Source organism: Leptopilina heterotoma, unplaced genomic scaffold (assembly GCF_015476425.1).
Source record: "Leptopilina heterotoma isolate Lh14 unplaced genomic scaffold, ASM1547642v1 Lhet_45, whole genome shotgun sequence".
NCBI lineage: Eukaryota > Metazoa > Arthropoda > Insecta > Hymenoptera > Figitidae > Leptopilina > Leptopilina heterotoma.
In genome coordinates, this window is record NW_025111086.1 from 868,885 (window position 1) to 894,728 (window position 25,844).

At 28.4% G+C, this 25,844-nt stretch overlaps 1 protein-coding gene across 1 annotated transcript in view; it reads left to right on the forward strand.

Moving 5' to 3' along the window:
• LOC122507211 (microtubule-associated protein futsch-like) overlaps positions 1 to 25,844 on the forward strand; it is a 93,605-nt gene that overhangs the window by 61,948 nt on the left and 5,813 nt on the right. The window contains exons 3-7 of the mRNA XM_043619818.1: positions 9,061 to 10,379; positions 13,237 to 14,193; positions 14,313 to 14,733; positions 14,849 to 14,949; positions 15,355 to 25,767. Of these exons, the coding sequence (XP_043475753.1) occupies positions 9,061 to 10,379; positions 13,237 to 14,193; positions 14,313 to 14,733; positions 14,849 to 14,949; positions 15,355 to 25,767 (13,211 nt within the window). The remainder of the gene's footprint in view (positions 1 to 9,060; positions 10,380 to 13,236; positions 14,194 to 14,312; positions 14,734 to 14,848; positions 14,950 to 15,354; positions 25,768 to 25,844) is intronic.

Here is a 25,844-nt window from a genome sequence, read left to right on the forward strand (position 1 = left end):
AATAATAAAATTATTTTCAATTAAAAATTGAAAATAATTCAAATGACCCAAAATTAAAAAAAGAAAAATAACACAAATGATTAAAAAAAAAAAACTAATTAAAAAATTAAAAACAGTTCAAACAACTCTCAAAAACAGTAATTGAAATAATTATTTGAAAAGAAAAAAAAGAAGAATGAAAATAGTGCGCTATTGAAGTATGTACCATGTGCCTTTTGTAACTATATTTATAAAGAACCGCTCTTTTCTTCTTTCATAAATTGTTTCCATCTTTCTCGAGCTTATAAATGTCCATGAATATATATGTTGTTACGTAAAAACACACTCACATTAAACACGTAAAACAAGTTTATGAATGGAGTATCGATTTTATTCAGACGCCGCCAACAATATAGAAATAAATAATATATACATAATGTGCATGTATACTATATATAAAAGATAATTATCGCAAAACATGCCTTATATACTTGAAAAAATCGTTCCGAATAAAAATCCAGTTCACTGATATGAATGCACCTTTAAAAATTCGATTACTGATACGAAAAAAGTAAATATATGTTAAATTTTAAATTCCATTTTCAAAATATATGTTTTAAAATATTTTTTTTAATTCCTTTAAATTTTTAATTTAAATAAATAAATAAATAAATAAATAAATAAAAATTAATAATACAATTAATATTAATAAATCGTTGTTGTTATTATTTAATTAAACTAATTATGACAATTTAGTAAAAAAATTATTTACATTTTTAAACTAACTGTAGCGAAGAATTTTTAATAAAAAAAATTTACGACTCCTTAATTTTCGACTATTAATATTTTTTTACAAACAAGAATAAACTAAATTACAATATACAATTCAAAAATTTACAGTCTTTAAATAGCCGCATATTATTTAAACTGAAATTTCAATTTTCTCTCCCCTCTTTTTTTTTACCTTGTGGCAAACAAACTACTTGAGTTTTTTCTTTTATTACAAAAAATACCTTTAGACTTGAACTTAATGGGTGTTTCACGAAGTGAAATGGAAATACAAGTTGGGCAAAGTGTAACGAATCATCATTAATTGACTTTCCGTAAAAATGAAATTACAAACGGAAAGTCTATTAAAAGTTTTTTTTCTTCTTTTTTGTCGAATATTTTAAGAGAGAAAAAAAATTACATTTCCATGTAAATTGTATAATTTACTCATTTGGAAAAAAACGTGTAACAAAAATAATAAATGAATGAAAATTGACAATTTTAACTACATTTTTTTTATTTGAAAATAAAAAGCATATTTTTGCTAAATTATAATAGTAAAAATGCGGGTAGAAATTTTTCTTTTTTTGTCTTTTACAATTGGTTAAGCTTTTATAGACCGAAAAAAAAATCTCGGAGCACAAAAAATCGGGATTTCAAAGGTAGTGGAAAAATCGGATTTATTCGAACGTAACTTCCATTTTGAGAGTTCAAAAATTACGCTTTTATTTCATTGACGTAACCGTAGCGAAAGATCAGTGACCTGTAAATTCTAACACGTTGAGAGAATTTTGATTTTTGTTTACTAAAATTCAGACTATATTTTCTCAATCATTTTTTTGACAAACTTAATTTTGCAGTAGAATTTTTTTTTATATGTGATTCAAAATGTATTGATTATATATCACTATCACTATCACTATCACTATCACTATCACTATCACTATCACTATCACTATCACTATCACTATCACTATCACTATCACTATCACTATCACTATCACTATCACTATCACTATCACTATCACTATCACTATCACTATCTCTATCACTATCACTATCACTATCATTTTGCTTTAAAAATTAATTTTTGTGGGTTATGTCATTTTTTTAATGTCAAAAAAAACTCATTTTATTCACTTCACAAAATTGACAAGAATTCCATTCCATATTTTTTATTTTCCTGACTATTTTCTAATTTTCATCAAAAATATTTACTTTTTCTTATCCTGCTAATAAATTGAATTCATAAATTCATAAATTATTCATGAAATAATTTAAAATACATTTATAAAAAATAATTTAATTCTTGCGAAGAATTTTATAAAATTTTTTAAATAATTCACTTCTTTTGAATAATTTTATGCAAATTCTAATTTAAATAATTGAATTGATGAAAATTTTTGCTATTCATGAAAAGAATTGAATTCTTCCGAAAATTTTTACAAACCATTTTTTCAATAATTGAATTCTGTTTGAAAATTTTATGAAAATAGTAGACATTGAAAATCATTGAATTGCGAAAAGTTCTTAAAGATAATTAAATTTTACAAAAAATTCTAATAAAAAATTTGTCAATAATTGAATGTCTGTAGGAAATTTTATTAAATTTTTTTGAAAATAATTGAATTCTTGCGAACGATTTATTAGTTTTTTTAAATAATGTAATTTTCAAGAAGAAATTTATTACTTTTAAAAATAATTGAATTATTGTGATGAATATTGTTATTTATGAAAATAATTTTGAATTTTGAAAAGAATTTTATTAAAATACCTCAAAATAATTGAATTTTCGGGAGTAATTTTCTTATTTATCTTTAATAATTGAATTCTTTTGAAAAATTATCTGTGCAAATAATTGAATTCTTAGAAAAAATTTAATTAAAATTAAAAAAAATAATTGAATTATTTCAAAAAAATTTAATTAAAATTGTATTTAAAACAATTAATTTCTATCGAACAATTTTATTAAATTTTTAAAAATAATTATTCAATCCTTCCAAAAAATATTCAAAAAACATTTTTTTAAAATAATCCATTTTTTCGAGGAATTGAAATTAAGTTTTTAAGAATATAATTACATTTTTTGATCAATTCCTGTAAAATTGTATTAAAAATAATTGAAATCCTGCTATGAATTTTATTATTTATGAAAATGATTGAATAGTTGCTTGGAATTTTATTATTATTCTCAAAAATAATTAAATTACAGAGAAGAAATTTATTATTTTTGAAAATAATTGAATTACAGAGAAGAAATTTATTATTTTTGAAAATAATTGAATTATTGCGGAAAAGTTTATTAAAATGTTTAAAAATAATTGAATTTCTGTGAAAAATTTTATTATTTTTTAAAGTAATTGAATTCTTTATAAGAATTTTATGAACATTGTTTTAAATAGTAATTTTATTGTTTTAAATAATTAATTTTTTCGAAATATAATAAATATTATGAAAATTTTATTAGTTTAAATAATTGAATTCTTGTGGAAAACTTTATTTGTGAAAATAACTGAATTTTTCGATTATTAATTTAAAATAGTAATAAAAATAATTGAAATTCTTCGATGAGTTTTATTATTTATGAAAATAATTAAATTCATGCTTTGAATTTAATCAAAAATTTTTTTTAAAAATTGAATTTTCATGAAAAATTTTATTATTAGTGAAAGTAATTGAATTATTGTGAAAAATAAATTGCATAAAATTTTATTAAATAATTGATTTTTTCGAAATTTTTTTGAAAATTAGCGATTTAAAATTAGTGGAAATTCTCTAAAAAAAATATTATTTATATTCTTCGTTCAGAAAGTTGAACATATAATCATTTTTTAACCTTCTCTATTCTTCAGAATAATTAAAATTTTCGTAATGAAGATTATTTTTAATTTAGGAATCAAATAACAATTTTTGCGAAATTCAATTTTCCTCGTACAAGAAAGTTTAATTATTTTCAATTTTGAAAATCAGATGTCTAATTTGAAATTAGTATCAAAATTTAAAGTTTTTTTATATACTTTAAAGTTATTTTTTCGCAAATGAAATACAGGAGAAGTTTCTCGTTTGTTCTAATGCTCTTTTAGAAATTTTCTTCTTGTTTTATTTTATTCTTTATTTTAATGCAAGTATTCTACTTTTAAGAACAAAATAAATAAAAATAATTTTAAAAAAAGAAAAGAAAAAACAAATCTCCCATGCAAAGTTTATACAAATGTTGTTATTAATTAGTTTTTAGAGAGTTTAAACTGAAATGCATCTTTCTCTCTCGACTACCGTTGAAATCGTTTATTACCATTGAATTTCTTTTATTTTGCATCGTGAATTCTTGGTAATCTGAATATTTCCATGTTGAATGTTATCCATCTGGCATATTGCCATTAGACTGCAGTGGCAACGAAGATAAATTGATATTGATTACCAACAACTCAAAATCGATGTTTTTTTTTGTTTATTTTTTTGTACTTAGGATCAATAGATCCTAAATAGAAGACAAGAAACGTCGAAAAAAAATTTCAGCTTCATGCTTTCAAACACCGTTATTTTCTAAATAGTTAATAATTATAAATAAAATACAGAGTAAAACCTGTGTCGGAATGCACTCGATTTTTTAAATTTTATTACAGTAAACAAACCTTAAAAAATTGTTTAATAATTTAATTTTGTAATATTTTTAGATTTTTACAATATTCTGGAACTAATTATTTTTGTTATTTTTATTACTATTATTATTCGACAATTAATTAAAAATACGCTAGTAAAATATAGTGTTCGAGTTACAAAACTTTTGACAAAAATATTTCAAAAATTTCCAAACTCTAAAGAACAGTATTTCGACTTTAATAATTTTTACTAAAATTATCCGGAATATTTTACACACTTTGCTCTTAAAAATATTTCTGAAAATTCTAACAGAAACCTGATAATATAGTTTAAAACTTCTCTATTTAATAATTTTCCTGAAAAATTCTCTGAATATTTTACACTTTTCTCTGAAAATGCCAGGAATCAAAATTCTTCCAAAATAAAATCCAAAGTTTCATAAAAAAGAAAAGGATCAAATTTAGAAACGTAAATAAAAAAATTCCAACAAAATTTCTTTTGTAATTAAAAACTTTGCAACATTTGAAAATACAGTCAATTTTTTTTTCTTTTTTTTTTACTTTATAAAGACAACAAAAAATATATATGTGTACTTTTTAACGGTGCAACTAAGCGAAACAGTTTCGAAAAACATGGCAACTTTGATGAGGGTCAGGGAAAATATTAGCGAAATTCCAACGCGGAACGAAATGAGCTTTAAACTAGAGTTTCACTGTAAATTAACCCCTTCGCGTATAAGGGTTAAAATAACACTATATTTTCATTTTACGATCTATTTGGAAGGCAAGTGAGCGCGTTGAAAATCGTTGTGGCTAAATAAGCACTGTGAAAACGATTGATACTGATTTTAAATGCGTATCAATTGAATATATTTATATACGTTTGAATCGAAAATTGGAAAATTTTCTTCTCTGCATTTCAAAAGCATTGCTTTTATTTTTAATAAACAAAAAAAAAAATATTATAATTGACTCTTTGTCACCAACAGTCTTTTGACTGTTGAATTTTATTTTCAATAAACAAAATAACAAACATGTGCAAAATAATAAATGTGAGAACAATAAAATATAAGAATAATAAATATAAAAATAATAGAAACAAAAAATAAATATTATTTTATTATTATTTATTTTTATTTATTATTATTATTTTTTTTATTATATTCTTAATATATAATATTATTTATTCACAATATTATTTTTTATTATTTATTATTGTTTATTATTATTTATTATTATTTATTATTTATCATTAAGTATTTAGATATTATTTACTGTTTTTATAAACAATAAATATAAGAATAATAATTTTTAATAAAAAAATAAGTCCAATAATATTTTTTTTCGAAAACCTTCTATAATTATAGTAGCGTTACCTACTTTTTCTAAAAAGTAGAATATTTATGCATCGTTCAGGTTGAATGACTCGAAAAATATAATATGGGATTTAAAATGGAATCTCAAGCGAAAATGCTTCTTGCAGTTTCAGCAAACAGCACACACACATTCATACACACACACACACAAGAAAATAACAGTTATTGACGGTTCAGTAAAAAAAAATTTTTACCGCAGCTAACGCGTGACCATTCGCCACAAAACTATTTTACGAAAAGAAGTTTCGTTTCATCTTTGATTGCTAACAAAAAAATGACATAAAAGAAGAATTCGACAAACAATCGGTAGCAAAAGTTACAACAATTCCATTATTTCCTATTTTAGATGAAAAGAACGAATTAAATATTAAATTCTTTTCAGTGGAAAGGTAATGAAACTTAATTTGAACAATTAATTAATTTTCAATTTATTACATACATTAAAAGTTTTATTTGAATAAAAAAAAATACAATTTGTTTCAATAAGTTTTTACTTTGGTAAATAAATTCAAAATTTTAACAAAATTTATCAAAACAGAAACAAAATTCAAAAAATTTTATGAAAACAGAAATAAAATTTGATAAATTTAAGCAAATTGCGAAGTAGATACAAAAATTAACAATAACGTTTCTTAATGACAAAATTGTAATTTTTATTCAAATGAAAATATTTACATGTTGAAAATTAAATTCCACCAAAAAGAGAATTTCAAGTTTAATTTGTTTTTTTATTTTTAAATACAAATTTATGGCTTTAGAGTAATTTTACATCTTGACTGTCCATCAGATTCCTCTTTAAATAATTTCCTAAAGTTTAACGACAATTTTCAAAGAATCTGTAAAAAAAAAATAATTTTCCTAAACTTTTGAACGAAATTTGTTTCTATTTAAATATTTTTCAAAATTATTATGCAAGAAAGAAAAACAATTAAAATTAAATTTTTACGGTACTTAAAAATCAATTTTTTGATACAAAAAAATAATTTTTTTCATAAAAAAAATACAAATTAAAATCAGTTGAAAAAAGTCGTTCGTTTGAACGTTCGAAACTTTAGGAACAAAAAAAATAACAGTAGAAATTTATACACAAAAATTGAACAAATTAAAAAAAAATTTATGAATTATTTCTAGAAATTCCTACTATAACTCTTTCAGAATTCAATTATTTTCTCGCATTTTTAACTAAAATTCTTCTCTAAATCAATTATTTTCAATAATTTTGAGAAAGTTTTTTCAAAATTCAATTATTTAATTATTAAACACGTAAAAAAGAAAGTTCACTTAAAAAACGTCAAAAATTTATTTATTTTCAATTCAATTTTACAAAAATTCGATTATTCGAATATTTTTCAAAATTTTCAAACCATTTGAAATTTAATTCTTTTGAAAAATTTCTATTGCAACTCTTTCAATATTCAATTATTTTTTTGAGTTTTGAGCTATAATTCTTTTCTAAATAAATTATTTTTTATAATTTGTAGAAAATTCTTCAAGAATTAAATTATTCAATTTTTAAAAATGTAAAAATAAAGAAAATAATTTTATTATAAAATTGTTTTTGAAAATAATTAAATTCCTACGAAAAATTGTACTATTTATAAAAATAATTGAGTTTTTCTAAAAATATCTATGTTATAATTCAATTTTAAAAAATCTAAAAACAATTTAAAATACAAATTTTTCAAAAAATTAAACTTTTTCAAAATTTTTAATTACATTTGCAATTTAAAATTCAAATTTCTGTAAAATTTAAATTTGAAACCTTTTGAAATTCAATTATTCATAAAAGATGTAAACCCAATTCTTCTAAAATTTAATTATTTGTGAACCTTCTTAAGAAAAATTATTCTTTAAATAATTTATAAAGTTATTTCAAAGAATAAAAATAAACGAAAAAAAAAATTTTCTAAATTTTTCTAAATAAAATTAGCAATTTTAAAAATAATAGAATTTAAAAATTTTCAAATTTAAATTTTTGTTGAAAACACTAAAAAATTTAATTTTTGAGAAATTATAAATAATTGCAGAAATTCAATTATTTTTTTAAAAAAATTAAATTCTTCTTATAAAATTCAACTATGTTCAAAATTTGAAAAAAAATTCTTGTAAAAATCTCAATTATCTTTATAAATAACAAAATTCTTCTCCAAAGTTCAATTATTTTCATAAATGTCAAAAAAAATTTCGTCCTAATTTCAATTATTTTCAAAAATAAAATGCATTTTTCTAATTTCAATGATTTTCAATATCTACTATTTTAATAAAATGTCCCAAAAAGAATTCAATTATTTAAAAACAATTTTAATAAAATCGTATGCAAACATTTAATTATTTTCATAAATAATCAAAATTTCACAGGAATTCAATTATTTTCATAAATAAATAAATTTTTTTTAAGGAATTCAATTATTTTCATAAATAATAAATTTTTTTTAAGGAATTCAATTATTTTCATAAATAATAAATTTTTTTTAAGGAATTCAATTATTATTTTCATAAAAAATAATTTAAAATTCTAGAAAATAATAATTGAATTAAAATGATAAAAATAATGTTGATGAAGTTACAGTAACAATATTCTTATAATAAAAAATAATGATTTTATCTCTCGGTCATCTTTAATTATTAAAAAACATGAAGAAATCGATCACTCCGAGTCTTCGACTCCGAGCAATCGATATCTTCATGTTTTATAACAAAATACTTTTATAAGTTCTTTAATTTAAAAAAAGTTTGAATTCGAAAAATTTCAATGTCTTAATTCCTGTGGAAAATCCTGTTCCACAAATAAGATTAAAAATAGGAATATTGTGCAAATATTTTTCTTCTTTTTCTAAAACAAAATAATAATTTTGTTAAAAAAAATTGTGATTCATAAACAAAAATAATACAAAATAAATAAATTTTTATATTAGAAAATTTATTTATTTTGATTAAAAAATATTTAATCACAGTTGTTTAACAATAATTTTCTAATTTTGTTTAGAAGTAAAGAACAAAAATCTGCATAATTTCAATTTGACAAAACATAATATTTAACAAAATTTTAGTCTTTTTATGAAGAGAATTAATTAATTAATTTTCTAATGAATTCTAGAAATTTAATATTTTAATATTTTTTAATATTTTTAATATTTTTTTAATATTTTTTTATATTTTTAATTTTGATGAAATTCTCTGACTTTACTCAAAATTTCCTGACTTGTGGTAACCCTGTAATTAACTAATAATAAAAATAAATAATAAAAATAAATATTAAAAAAAAAATAATCCAATTTTCAATAATAAAAAAGGGGTAAATATTTACAAACACTAATAAATATCTTATCAATTTTCAGAAGCAGACGTTGCAGGCAACAAAGCGACAAGAGGTCAAGCGGAATTTTACCACTCTCTAGGACTTTCATCGACGACCAATTGCAAAATGGTAGCGTCAACTAATAATTTAGAGGATCTTGGAATCACTCATCCATCGAGTGCAAGCACCGATACTCGTCAACAGCAACAACAACAACAACAACAACAGCAACAAACTCATGCTTGCAGATCAGTTCCAACAGCGCAGGACAAACGCAGTCGACTCAGTAATGTGATAAATAATCTCAGAAAAAAAGTACCTGAGACTAAATGTGAGTCATCAACCTGCACGAAGGAAGACGATCGAAATTCTGTTGAACGAAATTTAGAAACACTCGAAAAATACGTAATGACTGTACTAAACGAAGTAATAAAAGACGAAGAGGAAAAAGAGCGAGAAACAACAACTCTCGTCGAGAAATTCACCTCATCATCAAACGAAGAGGAAAGCAATAACACAAATGGTTCGCCGGTCAAAAAAGGAGACAATTCCAAAGACTGTGAAAATAGACTCGTCGAACCATTTACACCCATAAGTGAAAAGCTATTTAACAAAGGGACCAATGAAAATCAAGAGTCCAACAGGGATTCAACCAAAATTCAAAAAAACACCTCTACCCCAAAGGATGAACAATCCGAGGAGGAGAAAAAATTCCCCAATAAAGAAGAACACCGAACACTTGGTGCAATCATAATGGAAAGGTTAACCGATCCAGAGACAACAAAAACACCCCAAGAAGAGTCTCGGAATAATGTTTGCCGTGAACTTTTGGACGATCTTCTAAACGACGTTCTCCAAACAGTTCAGAAAAATGTTGACACAAAAATTGATGTTAATGCTAAGGATAATAAAAAAATTGAGAATTTACCCACAAGTCTTCATTGTAGTTTACCATTAGAGAAGGTTGCATCTGTACTTCAAACTTGTCAAACGCAAGATGTCGAAAATTCCCCACCGATTAAGACAAGCACTAAAGTAACATCGCCGACAGTTCGTCATCTTTGTCTCTATTGTGATCGTAAATTCTCATCAATTTCGCTGAGACAAAGGCACACTGAACGTGTACATCAATTTAAGGGTGGAAGACGTTCGGAGAGAAATTCACGAAAACCATCGCAAAACTGCCAGTACTGCTCGGAAAAAACTGTCGACAATTTGGATACACTTTTTCAACATATGATTGGAATGCACGGCGATAAATATCACGCGTGTCTTCAATGTGTCACTCGATATCTATCAAAAGAGGCTCTCACCAATCATATAAACGAGGTTCACAATAGGACCACTACAACACAACAGGTGAGTTTTGTTTTTTCATACTTTGGATATTAGGATACTTTTCGATTTTTTCGACAACTTCAGGGATCACAATAATTTTTTCATGTAATATTAGCTAAAAATAATTCCTTAAAAAAGGGAATTTTCATTTTTATCAAGGGATTCATATTAAAACAAGGAATTTTTAGAGTTTCATACACGAAACCAATAGAAATTATTTATCAAAATATTTGAAAATAATTGAATTTCTTTCAAGGATTTTATGACAATTTTTGAAAATAAATAATTGGAGTCCTTCGAAGAATTTTATTAAAATTCTATTGAAAATAATTGAATTCTTGAGAAGAATTTTATTATTTAGAAAAATAATTGAATTGCTTTAAAGAATTTTAGGAAATTGAAATCTTTCGAAAAAAATTTTTAAAATAATTGAATCTTTTCGTGAAATTTGATTAAAATTGTATTGAAAATAATTGAATTCTTGAGAAGAATTTTATTATTCATAAAAATAATTGAATTGCTTTAGAGAATTTTATCAAAATTTTAGGAAATAATTGAAATTTTCGAAAAAATTTTTTAAAATAATTGAATCTTTTCGTGAAATTTGATTAAAATTGTATTGAAAATAATTGAATTGTTTCGAAGAATTTTATTTTGAGTTTCTAAAATAATCATATTTATTAATAACTATAATTAATAATTTTATTAAACATCTTAAAAATATTTTTTTCAGAATTTTAATTAAAAATTTTGCAAATAATTGAAAATTACAAAGAATTTTATCAAAACTTTTGAGAATAATAATAAATAATTAAATTTTTTAAAATAATTTTATTACAATTTTTAAAAATAATTGAACCCATCCCAGAAATTTTATTAAAATTATATTAAAAATAATTGAATTTCTGAGAAGATGAATTTTATTATTTATAAAAATAGTTAAATTGTTTTGAAGAATTTTATCAAAATTTTAGGAAATACTTGAATTCTTTCGAAAAAATTTTTAAAATAATTGAATCCATTCCAAAAATTTTATTAAAATTGTATTGAAAATACTTAAATTCCTGAGAAGAATTTTATCAGAATTTTAGAAAATAATTCAATTATTACGAAATTTTTTTTTTTAAATAATTCAATCCTTCTGTGAAATTTTATTAAAATTGTTTTGAAAATAATTGAATTCCCGCGAAAAATTTTACTATTTATATAAATAATTGAATTTTTCTGAAAAATGTAATTCAATTTTACAAAATTTCAAACAATTTGAAATAAAAATTTTTCAAAATTACAATGTATAAAATTGTAATTTAAAATTCAAATTTTCTGTCAAATTTCAATTTAAAACCTTTCGAAATTAAATTATTTATGGAAATTGTAAACGCGACTCTTCTAAAATTCAACTATTTTTGGAAATTTGAACTAAATTTCTTCTCTAAATCAATTATTTTTAATAAATTTTGAGAATTAAATTATTCAAACAAAAATAGAAAGTTCATCTAAAATAATTCTGAAATCCACTTGTATAAAATTTAATTCTACAAAATTTCAATTATTCAAAAAATTTTCAATTAAAAAATTTATTTATTCAAAATTATTCAAATCAAATTATCAAATTTATTTATTCAAAAATTTATTTATTTATTCAAAAATTTAACTGATTTCAAGAAAATTTGAATAAAAAGTTTTCAAAAAAATAACTTTTTCAAAATTTCCAATCCAAATTGTTTGAAATTTAAATCTTCCAAGATTTCAAATTAAAATATTTAAATTCAATTACTTTTCATAATTTTTTAAAAAGTTTTTTGAGAATTCAACTGTTTACAGAACACATGCTTTAAATTTTGCAATTTTACCTTTGCAATTAAAAAATATTTTTTTAATTATTCGTTTGGTAATTATACTTTCCTTATAATAAATAATTTTATATATTTCAAATTTTCAATATATATATATATATTCACTTACGAAATAAACTCGGCAAAAAAAATTGATGTTTAACTCACCTGAAACAAAAAGAAAATATTTTGTATTAGAATTATTATCAAAAAAACGAAAACAATAATTTCTATTAAATAATTGTATAAAATTATATTTATTGTTTTAAAAAATGCGACTTTTTACAAACTTAATTTAATAAAAAAAAGTCATAGAAAAAACTATTAGAAAATTAATCTTCTTTCCTTATCCTGGTAATAATCTCAATTCTAAATTTTTGTAAAATTCAATTATTTTCTTAATTTTCATTTACAATTCTTCAAAAATGCGATTAGTTTTAAAAATAATTTTTAAAAGTAAAAAAATTAATTTTTTTTAAATGTAAAATTAATTTTAAAGAAATTTGACAAAATTTTCAATTATTTCAATTCTTTAAAATTATTTTTCTGAATTCAACTATTTAAAAAAATTTAATTACAGTTTTTAAAAATTCAATAATTTTTATTAAATAAATTTTTAAATACTAATTATTATTTATTTTTCCAAATTTTGGTATTTAAATAATTTAATTTTCAAAGAGCTTTCTGAAAATTATTCAAAATAATTGATTTAGAGAAAAAGTTCAATTAAAAATCTTGAAAAATAATTTAATTTGAAAAAAGTTGTAGGTATATGTAGTGCAAATTTTTAAAAACAATTAAATTTAAAAATTCTGAACAATTTAGTTTTTCAAAAAATCCCAATTAAAATTTTGTTGATAAAATTGAATTTCAAAAGATTTGAAATTGATGGTTTGAAAAATTTTAACTCCTTTGAAAAAATGTATTACGAGACCGTTCTTTTAAATCGCTGAAATTTTCTAATTAATTTTCCCCTCCAAAAATTTACTATTTATTATTATTATATTTATTGACTATTTACTATTTCTATTTTTCTATTTCAGGAGAGTGTTAAAGAAACTGTCAAGGAATTGGTACTAACAAAAAAAGAATCAAAGGAAAAGAAAAACGACGATGAATCCGAATATCGTGAGAACAATACAACACTAATCGGCATCACTCCAATAAATAAAGAACCAACAAATCCCGCGAGTTCCGAATTTGATAGTTCATTCTACAGTAGCGTGAGTTGTAATATTCGTGAAAATCTCCTACATCATTTAGATGGAAAACTCGAGATAAATTCCACTTCCCAAAATTCTTCCTCTTCCACATTAGATGTAAAATCCCCAACAACATTATATGAACAATCACAAGTTCAATTTCCCATTGATATTTCCCTCACGGCCGTGACGCCCGTCTACAATAAAGAATATTCAACCGAAAAATTGGAGAATTCAAGTGAATATGCACAGAAGCCGAGAAAAAATTTTAAATCACACCCAAGGAGGGTGTCATTTGAAAAATACAATTTCCCCCGCAAATACGATGGTAAAGAACAATGGAGTTGTTCAATAAAAGATCTAAGTAAATTTGATATATCAACGCAATTGTCCTTAAGAAAAAAGCAGCAATTAATCAAAGAACGTGATAATTTAAATAGGCTGAATCAAATACAAAACAATACAAATTCAAACAATTCAGAAATTGTTCAACAAGAATTTATCGAGTCAAATTCAATTTCTAGTCGTGTTGATAATAGTGACGATAATACCAAAGTTGATAATAAAGAAAAAATTGTTCAATTCAATGAAATTCAAAATAAAATAATAGAGACTAGTTCAAAGTCTCATGTATCAGAAGACGATTCAACAATTGAATTTGCCCATTATCTCAGACTAAGAAAATTGAACGAGGGGAGTGAAAATAATCCGAGCGGAAATAATGTTAATTACGCTGAACTCACTGGCGAATGGTCCAGACCACGAATCTACATATGTAGAGCCTGTGCGGCAAAATATGTAAGTACCCTCTTTTTTCTATTGAAATTAAAAATTAAAAATTAAAATTGAAATTAAAATTAAATTCCAATTCTGTTTTTTGGAAAATATTTAAATTTGTGAATAAAATTTTACTTTAGGAAACCCTGAAGGAAATGGAAGACCACAAAATAGCGACGCATCCAAATGTGTGGTGTTCTCATTATGAATTCGCTGGTGATCAACTAGAACTCTACAAGCATCTCATTCTGCCGGAGAGAAATCAAGCGACCGCAAAAGCCAATGCAGTGTCTCTCGAAAAATCTTGTACAAAGTGCTCGAAAAATTGCAGTACTTTGGCTGAATTCCATAAACATATGCTCGAATGTGGTGGCGATCAGGCTTGGCTACTTGGACTCTTTGGTAATGGAAAGAAGAAATGCAAATGGCGACCATTCGGCAGTCGCAGCAGAAGACGCAGAAATCGTGGTATGAAGAGAAATATCCAAAATTCCCAAACTCCACGAGTCTACGCTCCAAAGGAGAAGCAACCATCTGGTCCTCGAGTTCGTCCAAGCGATCGTAAGAATGTTTTCTCCTTTTTCTCCTATTTTCCTCCTTTTTTCTCCTTTCTTTCCTCTTTTTGTCCCCCGTTTCTCTAACTCCAATTTCTAACAATTTTGGTCTCATTTTCCAGATGAAAGTATTCAAAAGATGCTCGCCAATCTTCCGCCGAAACGGGCAACTCGCAAAGTCCTGCAGGAAAGCGCTGCACGTTCACAGGGTCGACTGCGAAAAGTAAGAAATTTTCCATTATTAAAAAGAAACAATTTTTGCCCTAGAAAATATTCGAGATAATTTCAAGGAAGAACTCGAAACACGATAAAGTTTTGAAACTTAATAGCGATAAGGAAGTATGACATGACTCCGTATACGGACACTATTGATTGCAAACTTTCGCGTGTTTCTGAATGCTTCCAAAACACTCTTCGATCAACACAAAACCATAGTAACTTTCATGTTAACAATATAACTTTCCCCCCTTCACTTTTATGTATTCACCCTCAATTTTAACAAACTATAATTTATAAATAAGTTATAAAATTTACCCTTTCCGTGTAAAACATTAATTAAAATCTCTACAGACTATAAATTAATATCAAATTTAAATGTTTACTAAAACCAAAAAAAATTTCCTTCCAGGTTCAGACAAAAGTCAGATCCAACCTAGTCGATATCTCTTCAACTCGTCTATCACGCAATAAGGCAGTTTTACGTAACAAATTATTGAAAAATGCAAAATCCTTTCAACGAAAACGCTGTCGAAATGACAATATTTCAGCAGCGATTGAAACTGTCGTCAATAGTCACATTGACGAGAAGCAATCAGAAGAAAAGAATGGCAATAAAAATGTCCTATCAGAAGAAACGAATCAAAGTACGAGAAAAATCGAAACCAACAAAACAGTGAAAAATATCAAAGTTCTCAGCAAGAAGAAAAACGTTAAATCAAAAGAACCGATAATTCGACGTGTCCAATTGCCAAAAGCTCGAGGAGTAAAGTCAAAGACGACTATCGAGAAAGTTTCAAAAATCGATAGTCCCACCGAAACGCCTACTAGACGATCTTCCAAGGACGATGCTAAACTCGAAAATACCGACGAAAAAAATCCAACATCCGAACTCGAAACATCGACCAGAAGGAAAAAAATATTAAATCCCGTCGCATCTCTCAACGCCTCAATTAAAGCAAAAGCCCAACTGAGAACCACCGATGGAAAATTCGCCCGAAGTCCCATTAAAATCCCCAAAATAATCTCAGACCCCGAGACATTGCAAAAACGCGGTAAAATTTCCATCGCTCCCGGTCGTTTTCTCCGCTCCAAACTCAAAGTCGCCCAAAATTTAATGAAAGACGCAGTGAAAACTTCCCGCCGAACAAATTCAAAATTACCGGATAAATCGACAGGACAAAAGAAAGAAGATTCCCCCCAAGAATCAGAAATTACAAATGAACCAAAACACCGCACTTCGAGAAATTCGTCACTAAATCGAAAAGAAACAAATAAAGTCACCGACACCGATAAGGCAAAAGAAGAGGGAAAAGTCAAAAGACTGAATAATAAATTGACGAAAAAAGCGAACGAAACGAAAGAGGAGATTAACGAACAAGTGGAAAATACAATCAAGGAGGTGCGAGGACGACCTAGAAAGAGTCTTCCGGCAAAAATTTCCGAAAGTAAAAAAATTACTCTCAATTTACGACGTCACAGCAACTCGGCAACTAAGACGCCAAAAGAAGACGATACCATTTCTCATAACGAAGCAAAAGTCGAAACAGTTACTCCAGAGAGCAAAAAATCAAAAGAAGACGACGCGACTCCTAAAATATCCCCAGCGAAGCAAAAATCCCCGAAAGGCACACTAAAAACCCTGAAGAAGAATATAAAATCAAAAGTCGTCTTTAACAAGAAGGGGAAAAATCTCTCCAAGGAAGTGGGAAGAATAATGCGCAAATCGCCCAGAACTGCCAAAATTCAAAAAATCCAAACTAATCTCCCTGAGGAAATTATGAAAAAAGGAATTGAAGAACAAAGTGGTGACATTGAAAGTAAAACGGAACCGAGCGAAAGTATAGAGAAAAATAGCGAAGAAGAAGAAGTGACAATTAATAAAGAAGATAATGAACAAGATAATAGAGATAATAAAGAAGATGGAAAGGAAGATGAGAAAGAAGAGAATAAAGAAGATGAAAATGAAGAGAAGAAACAAGACGAAAATGAAGAGAATAAAAAAAACGAAAATGAAGAAAATAAAGAAGATAATACAGAAGTTAAAGAAGTTAAAGAAGTCAAAGAAGTAAGAAAAGTTAATAAAGAAGTTAAAAAAGTTAATAAAGAAGTTAATAAAGTTGATAAAGAAGTTAATAAAGAAGTTAATAAAGAAGATAATATAGAAGGTAATGAAGAAAATAAAGAAGAAAATAAAAAAGATAATAAAAAGGTTAATAGAAAAAATAAAGAAAATAATAAACAAGATAATAAGGAAGAAAATGATAAAGAAGACAATGGCAAAGGAGATAACAGCAAAGATAATAGCAAAGATAATGGCGAAGATAATAGTGAAGATAATAACGAAAATAATAGCGAAAATAATAGCGAAGATAATAACAAAGAAGAAAATAGCAAAAAAGATAAAGAAAGAGAAGCTAATAATCTAGAAGATGAGATAGCAAATATAGAAATAGACAAAGAACAACCAAAAGAATCAGTTTCCAAAATTCCGGAAAATTCTGACATGATTAATTTCAGTCTCGATCACATTCATCAGGAATCATGTAATTCGAATATGGACAGCGGCAAGGAAAATTCCCTCGAGATATCTTTGAATGTCGCTAAATTAAAGGTGACACGTCAGAAGAAAACGAGAAATTCCCGAAAAGAAAGAACGTCAAAGAGATCGTTGAACAATGTTATCGGCATATTAACCGAAGGTGTGAATATTCCAATCGAAGCCCAAGAAAGTGTCGTCCTAACACTACAGACTTCACTCGAAATTAATAATGAAGCATTTCCAAACAACGATTCAACGCGCAGTGAAAATTTCCCCAACGACAAACCAACAGAATTGGGAAACAATATCGAAACAAGTGTTCCAAGTACTGTCGAACCAAATATTCCAAATACTCCCACTACGACTTCTCTAGAATTAAGTGCACCGGAAGTAAAGCCGAAGGAATCGGAAGTGGAACAAAACGAGTCGAAAGTGGATCGAAACGAAACGGAAGGAAAACTGAACGAAAAAGAAAACCCACAAAAAGTTGACGAATCAAATCCAACAACAGACATTATTCTCGATCTCTCGAGACGAAAAACAAAAGGCAAAGGTTCCTTTTTAGAAAGAATCGTCTCTAAAATTGCCAAAAAGAAAGACGTCTCACTGGATAGCGATGCTGGTTTTTCCCTGGGAAGCATAAATTCCGAAAGTGTTCCAATCCCACTTCCGGAAATTATTGCCAAACCAACCGATGTACAACCATCAACGTCGGTTACTGAATCCCGAGAAAGTGAAATAGAAAATGAAAATAATTCCACCAAGCCGAAAATAGACAAAGAAGAAGAGAAAAAAGAAACTGACAGCAAGGAAGAAAAAACGCCAAGAAAATCAAAAAAGCGTTCCCTAGAGGTGAATTCACCGAAGAAAAATAAGCGCAAAATAACAACTCAAGTTCCAGAAGAAATTCAAATCGAAAAAGAACTCAGTTTCGGTGATATTATGTCCCTAGTTCATAAATCCGAAGTTCCTGCCGAAGACATTCCCGACGAGCCGCTAATTATCGCCGAAGAGAAAATAATCGATTGTGACAAACAAACCGAAATCAATACCGAATCGAACGACGACAATTCAAAACAAAACAAAGAATCCCCAAAGAAATCAAAACGAAAACTAAATTCGGAAGTTCAAGACGAAACGAATGACGATTCTTCTGAAGCGAAAAAGACCGAAACGCAAAAAACACGCAAATCATTACGAAAATCACAAAAGAATGACGAAGATCCAAAGGAAGATTCAAATCAACAAAACGAAGAAAAAGAAAAAGAAGAATCTAAAGACAATACGAATTTATCACCAAACTCGAGTATTTTAGAGTCAAAACAGGAAATACAATTCTCAGAGGAAAGTGACGGAGAAAATTCCCGAAAACAACCGAATAAGGAAAGTGACAAAGATATTTCTGATTCGGAAATGTTCAAGGTACCAAATACTTTCACTGGTAAACGATCATCAAAACGCAAATCACAAACAAGTGAAAATTTGCCAAACACTGAGGAATTATCCGAAGATTCAAGTAACAGTGAATCGTTTACTGAAGAGTCAACCAGAACGAGGCGAAAATATTCCAAACGTAAACAATCTGTGGAAAATCGTTCAGAATCAGAAGACGATTTCTCCAGCGATTCGTCGCCAACCAAGGAAAATTTATCCGAAGAGACACATATTGGAAAACGTCAAAAATTAGGACGAAAGGCAAAACAAAACATTTCCCTACTCGACGAACATATTCTTCTACCCGACGACGAAACAATAAATGAAGAAGATGAGGAATTATCCGTCGATAAAGAAAGGAAACGAGGAAGAAAACCGAAAAATCCACAGACACAAACTGGGGAAAATTTAAATATAACAAACACAACGGAAACTATAATTTCCGAAAGTGTTTCAGTGGAGAAAAAGCGACCCGGTCGTAAGCCTAAAAAACTTACTCCCCCCAACGAAAGTATTTCACCGGAAAAAGTGACCGAAGAAATTGATAATCAGAAAGAGCTTTCGTCTTCCGATGAAAAGAATCAAGAAACTTCGGATTTGTCCGAATCGCCTAAAATTCCCGAAAGAAAACGTGGTCGAAAGCCTAAGAAATCCACCACCGTTGATGAAACTCCCCTTCAGGTGAATGAAGAAACTCCAATGCAGATTGAAGAGAACACGGAAGAAACTGAAATCGAAAAAGTCGAAGAAAAAAAGAAACCCGGAAGAAAGTCGAAAAAGAATTCGGATAATCCCGAGGAGGTGAAAATTAACGAAGAGGTATTGATCACACCGGAAGAAAAATCAGATTTAGAGTCAAAAGATAAACTAACGAAAACTGATGACCCCGAACTCGAAATAAATTTTTCACTTCCTGTAAAATCTTTCGAAACTAATCAATCAGAAAAGAAACGACCAGGAAGAAAACCGAAGAAAATTGTCCAGGAAGATGAAAATCCATCGCAGCGTCTTCAAGAACAAGAGGCAGATAAAATTCCCAGTGAACAATTAAACACGGACGAAAGTAAATTAGAAAAGAAACGACCAGGAAGAAAATCGAAAAAGAATATTTCCCTCGCCGAAGACGATCTCTTTCCCCCGCACGATGAATCCTTCGAAATGGAAAACGATAAACAAACAGAGGATAAATCACTGGACGTATCGACAAAATCAACAGAAAAGAAACGACCTGGAAGAAAACCTAAACAGAAAATCGCAGAACCTCCAGAAAATACCGATGAACCCACAGAAAAAACAAATGAATTTACAGAAAAGGATAATTTGAACATGAAACGTTTCAAACGTTGGGAAAGAACTCATTTCTTGAATTTGTTTCCATGCAATAAACAAGAAGATCCAATTGATTCAGTGTTTCTAAGGGATACATTGATGAAGGATGATTCATGGACTCCCGAAAATATCGAAACTATTTCTGATTCTCCATTAGAAAGAAAACATCCCGGAAGAAAATCGAAAAAGAATATTTCCCTCGCCGAAGACGATCTCTTTCACCCGCACGTTGAATCCTTCGAAATGGAAAACGATAAGCAAACAGAGGATAAATCACTGGACGTATCGACAAAATCAACAGAAAAGAAACGACCTGGAAGAAAACCTAAACAGAAAATCGCAGAACCTCCAGAAAATACCGATGAACCCACAGAAAAAACAAATGAATTTACCGAAAAGGATAATTTGAACTTTAATTCCGACATGAACCCTATCAAACGTTGGGAAAGAACTCATTTATTGAATTTGTTTCCATGCAATAAACAAGATGATCCACTTGATTCAGTGCTTCTAAGGGATTCATTGATGAAGGATGATTCATGGACTCCCGAAAATATCGAAACTATTTCCAATTCTCCATTAGAAAGAAAACATCCCGGAAGAAAAGCGAAAAAGAATATTTCCCTAATTGATGAGCATCTCGATCTTCCAGACGATCCGCCTTTGGAAATTTCAGAACTGAATTCATCAAATCAAAATTTAACGATAATAAATACAGATTCAACAAAACTAGAGACAGATTCATCGAAAGTAAATATAGATTCGACAAAAATAAATTTAGATTCGACAAAAATAAATTTAGATTCAAATGTAGATTCGACAAAAATAAATACTGATTCAACAGAAATAAATACGGATTCGACAAACAAAATTCAAGACAAAGTCGAATTACAAACTTTGGAAATTGTTTCCCCCGAAAGAAAGCGACCGGGAAGGAAGTCTAAAAAAATAATTACCGAGCAAAAAGATGTTGAGGAAAATAATACGAGTTTAGCCGCTATCGAAAAAGTACCAGAATTAAATGAAAATCCTTCAGTTCTGGTGCCTGATAATAATGTCGAAAGTGAAGAAAAGGAAAAGAAGAGACCAGGAAGAAAATCTAAGAAGACTTCATTACTTGATAATTCTTCTTTGTCTATTGATAAACAAACCGTTGAACAAGAAAATAAACCGGAAAATATAGTCGAAATTACTGCTCCACAAAACGAATCGATGGAGAGAAGACGTCCTGGGCGTAAATCCAAAAAGTACACTTCCCTCTGTGAGGAACATCTCGCTCTTCCTGATGATGATATTGATCTTCCAGAAATTACCAAAAGGGAAAATACTCTCAAGAAAGAAAAAGCGAAAGAAAAGGAGAAGGAAAAAGAAAAAGAGAAAGAAAAGGAAAAGGAAAAGGAGAAAGAAGTAGAGAAAGAGAAAGAAAAGATAAAAGAAAAGGAGAAAGAAAAAGAAAAAGGGGAAGAAAAAGTAAAAGGTGTAGAAAAAGAGAAAGAAAACGGGGTAGAAAAAGAAATACCAGGAATAGAAGAGAGAAGTAAAGAAGAAACAGAAACTAATCAGTTAATTTCAGAAATTTCTCCTCAACCAGTGGATAGAAAACGTCCTGGAAGAAAAGCGAAAAAGAATATTTCCCTAATCGACGAACATCTTGATCTACCAGACGACGATCCTATCTCCAAAGAAGATAATTCAACAACAGATTCTATCAAAGTCTTCACAAACGATATTCCCGAAGAGATTACAAACGAATCTAAATCATCTTCAGACAAAAAACGAAACGCATCACAGGACAGAAAACAAAAAGCACCAAAGAAAAAATCCACCATTGCATCTCTATTTCCAGAACAACATTCCGAATTAATTAATCAAACCGAAGATCTCAAGGAACAAAAGGAAAATAAAAAGGAAAAAATTAACAGCAAACTGGAAGATATTTCCTCAACATTAGACAACATTAGTTCTATTCTAGAAAACGAAGTCTGTCAAAAAACAACACTAATAAACCAAATTTTACCATTTTCCTCCCAACAATCTGATTTGCCAATAGAAGAAAAATTGCCAGAAAAAAATTCATTAGAATTATCGAATTGTAACGATCAGGAAACATCGTCTCTTGATTCTGCTTTGAATCCAGATCCACAGGAGACAAAAGAAGATGACGATTTCCAAACACCGAAAAAACGTCCTATTGGAAATTTCGCTGTGGTCCATACGAAAACTGGTGAAATTCTAATTGTCGAGAAAAAGAAGAAATTAACAAAAGAAGCCGCTAAATTTTTCTGCGATATTTGCACGACAAGTTTCACTAGACGAAGTTCATTGAAAAAACACAATCTCTCCCAGTCGCATCTTATCCAAATTCAACATTCAACATCCGATCGAGATGAAATTCAAACTCACCGCGACGAGGAGGAGAAGAGTAATTTTGAAAAATTGGAAAAAATCACTATTCCAAATGAAAATCCCGCTGACAATTTAGACGTTTTGAATCAACTCCTCGATCAGCATTTCAAACAAAATGATTCAATTCCCAGGGAGAAATTACCAATTCCAATGATAATTCCTCCCTTTGTTGAGAAAGCATTGCCAGTCGAGGCGGAACAGGAGAATATGGATGACGATTTACTCGACGAGGAGATTTGCAAAATTACCGAAAACATGACGCACGATGAATATGTTTTGACCGATCACATCAGTCCCGTATTCCCCGAGGCAGCTTCTACACCGATTAAAAATTTAGAATCTAAATTAGAATCTAAATTCGAATCTAAATTAGAAACTAAATTTGAATCTAAATTAGAATCTAAAGTTGAATCAAATGAGACGAAAAATAAAAAGACCAAAAAGGAAAAGTTGAAGCAGAAAAAGAGAAATTTGGCAGAGGAGCATTTGGATCTCGATACCCCCGAGCCTGAGTCTCAAAGTTCTGATAAATTCTCAATCAACGAATATTCCAATCAACTTTCTGACATCACACCCGAAATTTCCAAGGATTCCCAAGAAGTTATCGAGAAATTAGAAAATCCAGTCACTCCAAAGAGAAAAAATCGAAAGGAAACTACTCAAACCGAAACGATCGATACCGAAATTTGTCAAATTTCTCCAAAACGTTCTTCCCTGAGATCTAAACATCAAGAAAAGAAGGAAGAAATCTCCCGACCAAAGAGAAATCAAAGCAAACAAAATTACAAAGAATACGAAAACGACGATTTCGATCAAGAAACTTTAGAAATTGAACTCCCAAGACGTGAAAATTCGAGATCGAGAAAAAACACCTCTAATCGCGATTCATCCAAATCGAAGAAAAATCAAGAAAAGGATAATCAAGTAAATGAAAATCCTCCCCCAGAAATTCTAAACATAAGAGAAGATATAGAAAATGATTTAAAATTACAAAATTCGTTACTCTCGAACAATTCCGATTTACAATTAAATTCACAAGAATCAAAGACAATTTTTGACGAAGACAAGAATTCGAAATTAAACTTTTTGAATATCACCGAAACACTCAAAGTACAAAGTGGTGACATTCAAAATTGCAATACAAATAATTCGATAAACACTGAATTCGACAGTGACGATAATTCCCTAAATACCGACATGTCCGTTGATATACAAAAATTACTCGACGATCCCGAATTGAGCGTTGACAATAATAGTCTCCAACCAAATTTACAAACCGTCTTCAATAGCGAAGTGCTGAAAAAATCCATCGAACGCGATTCAATCGAAACTCTAAATTCCCTTGAATCTGAAGCAGAAAACTTATCAGCATCGTTTACAAGAAATGACAATGAAATTGAATCAAACGAGATTGAAATCGAGCCAGAAAATGAAAAAATCGACACTGGAACTGAAAACGAAATTGAAACCGAAGAAAATGAAATCGAAAGGAGGGAAAATGAAATCGAAACAACAGAAGAGAATAAAATCGAAACTAGAGAAAATGAAATCGAAGAAGAATTCAAAATAGAAGAAAGAAATAAAGAATTCAAAATAGATGAAGAAAGAAATGAATCCAAAATAGAGGAAGAACAAGAATCCCAAGAGGAAAAGGAGTCGCAAAAAATTAAAAGCACTGGAAAGATACAAAAGGGAAAATCAAAGCAAAAGAAAGGAGTCAAGAATAAAAAATCAAATCTAAATCCCACTGAATTTAGCGATAATGAAGAACCACCTCTAGAGTCGCAAAGTAAAAACAAAATCGTTCGCAGTGTATTTGGCCGAGTATTCGCAGGCGAAAAAGTCGATAAAGTGCGAGAAGTCCTTGACGATTGGAACTCAAAGTCAGAAAGTTCCGACAATGATCTCAATAAATCCAAAGATTCCGCATCATCAAGATCAAGAAGAGATTCAAAGCAAAAGAAAGATTCCAAAAAGAATACAAAACGTTCTCGAAATTCCTCAACCAGCGGAAAATCACAATCCCAAAAGAGAAAAAATGAATTCCAAACTGAAGATTCGTCGAAAAAACCCAGCACATCGAGAAATTCTTCCCAAACACGATCAGTTGATCAACTAAAGACAAATAGAATTGAATCTTCTCTGGGAACGTCGGAATTATTAATCACAAGTTCAAGATGCCGACAGAGTAAAAAGAAAGCCGAAGAACGTATTTCGACAATTTCCCGAGCATTCGATGATGATTCATCAATTCCCGACGATGATTTCGGCGAAAAAGTTTCAAAACTAAAAGAAGAATTAAAAAATAAAATGGAAAATATTCAACCAGAGTATGACAAAGAAGAAGAAATATCCGAAAAGAATAAAGAATATGCAAACAAACTTGAAAATTTTGATATAAGAAGCGAAACAAGTCAAAAAATAGATGAATTACCATCGATACCGTTGAGTCCAAGAAGTCCCTCGACAGTTTCTCAATTAACCCGAAATTCCGATCGTAATGTCGATGACGATGACGATGATGACAATGACGAACTCGAGGATTGTCTCCTACGTAGGCGAATGTCACCCTACTTCGACTACAACAATTCCTACACATCTTTGGGAAGCAGTACAAACAACACTGAAAATAATTCAACTGACAATGATGGAAAATACGTGAATGAGGAAAAAAATCCCCTCCGTCGGAAAAGTTGTTCCAGTGAATTTTCCGGCGAGAAAATAGTAATTCGTTCACCGCTCGCCTTACATGAGAATAGAGCTGAAGTTGTCACAATAGCACCCACCGATGCAATCGAAGACAATGCACTTGACGTTCCACAGGAAATTATCTCAGCCAATGCCGCAGCCGCCGCTGTGTCTTCTTCAATGTCCCAAAATAAATCCCGTCAGGGTAAAGTTTTGAATTTCGATGAAGAACTATTTGTCGAATGTTGCTCAAGACTTAAGGCAACAACCGAGAAGGAACTGCGTGGCGCCAAGAAAATAAAACTCGATCATTCCGAAATGTATCGCAAGGAACTGCCGGTGCAATTTTTCGGACCCAGCAAGGATCGTTGGCGAGACGCTGAGAGTCAGAATAGTCTAGGCAGCCTCCTCGAATCTGTCAATCAGGTAAAGCGAATTAGTCCATCTACTCATCAATCACTCAATTCAATTTTAATTTTCAAATTCAATTTTAGCTTCGAATT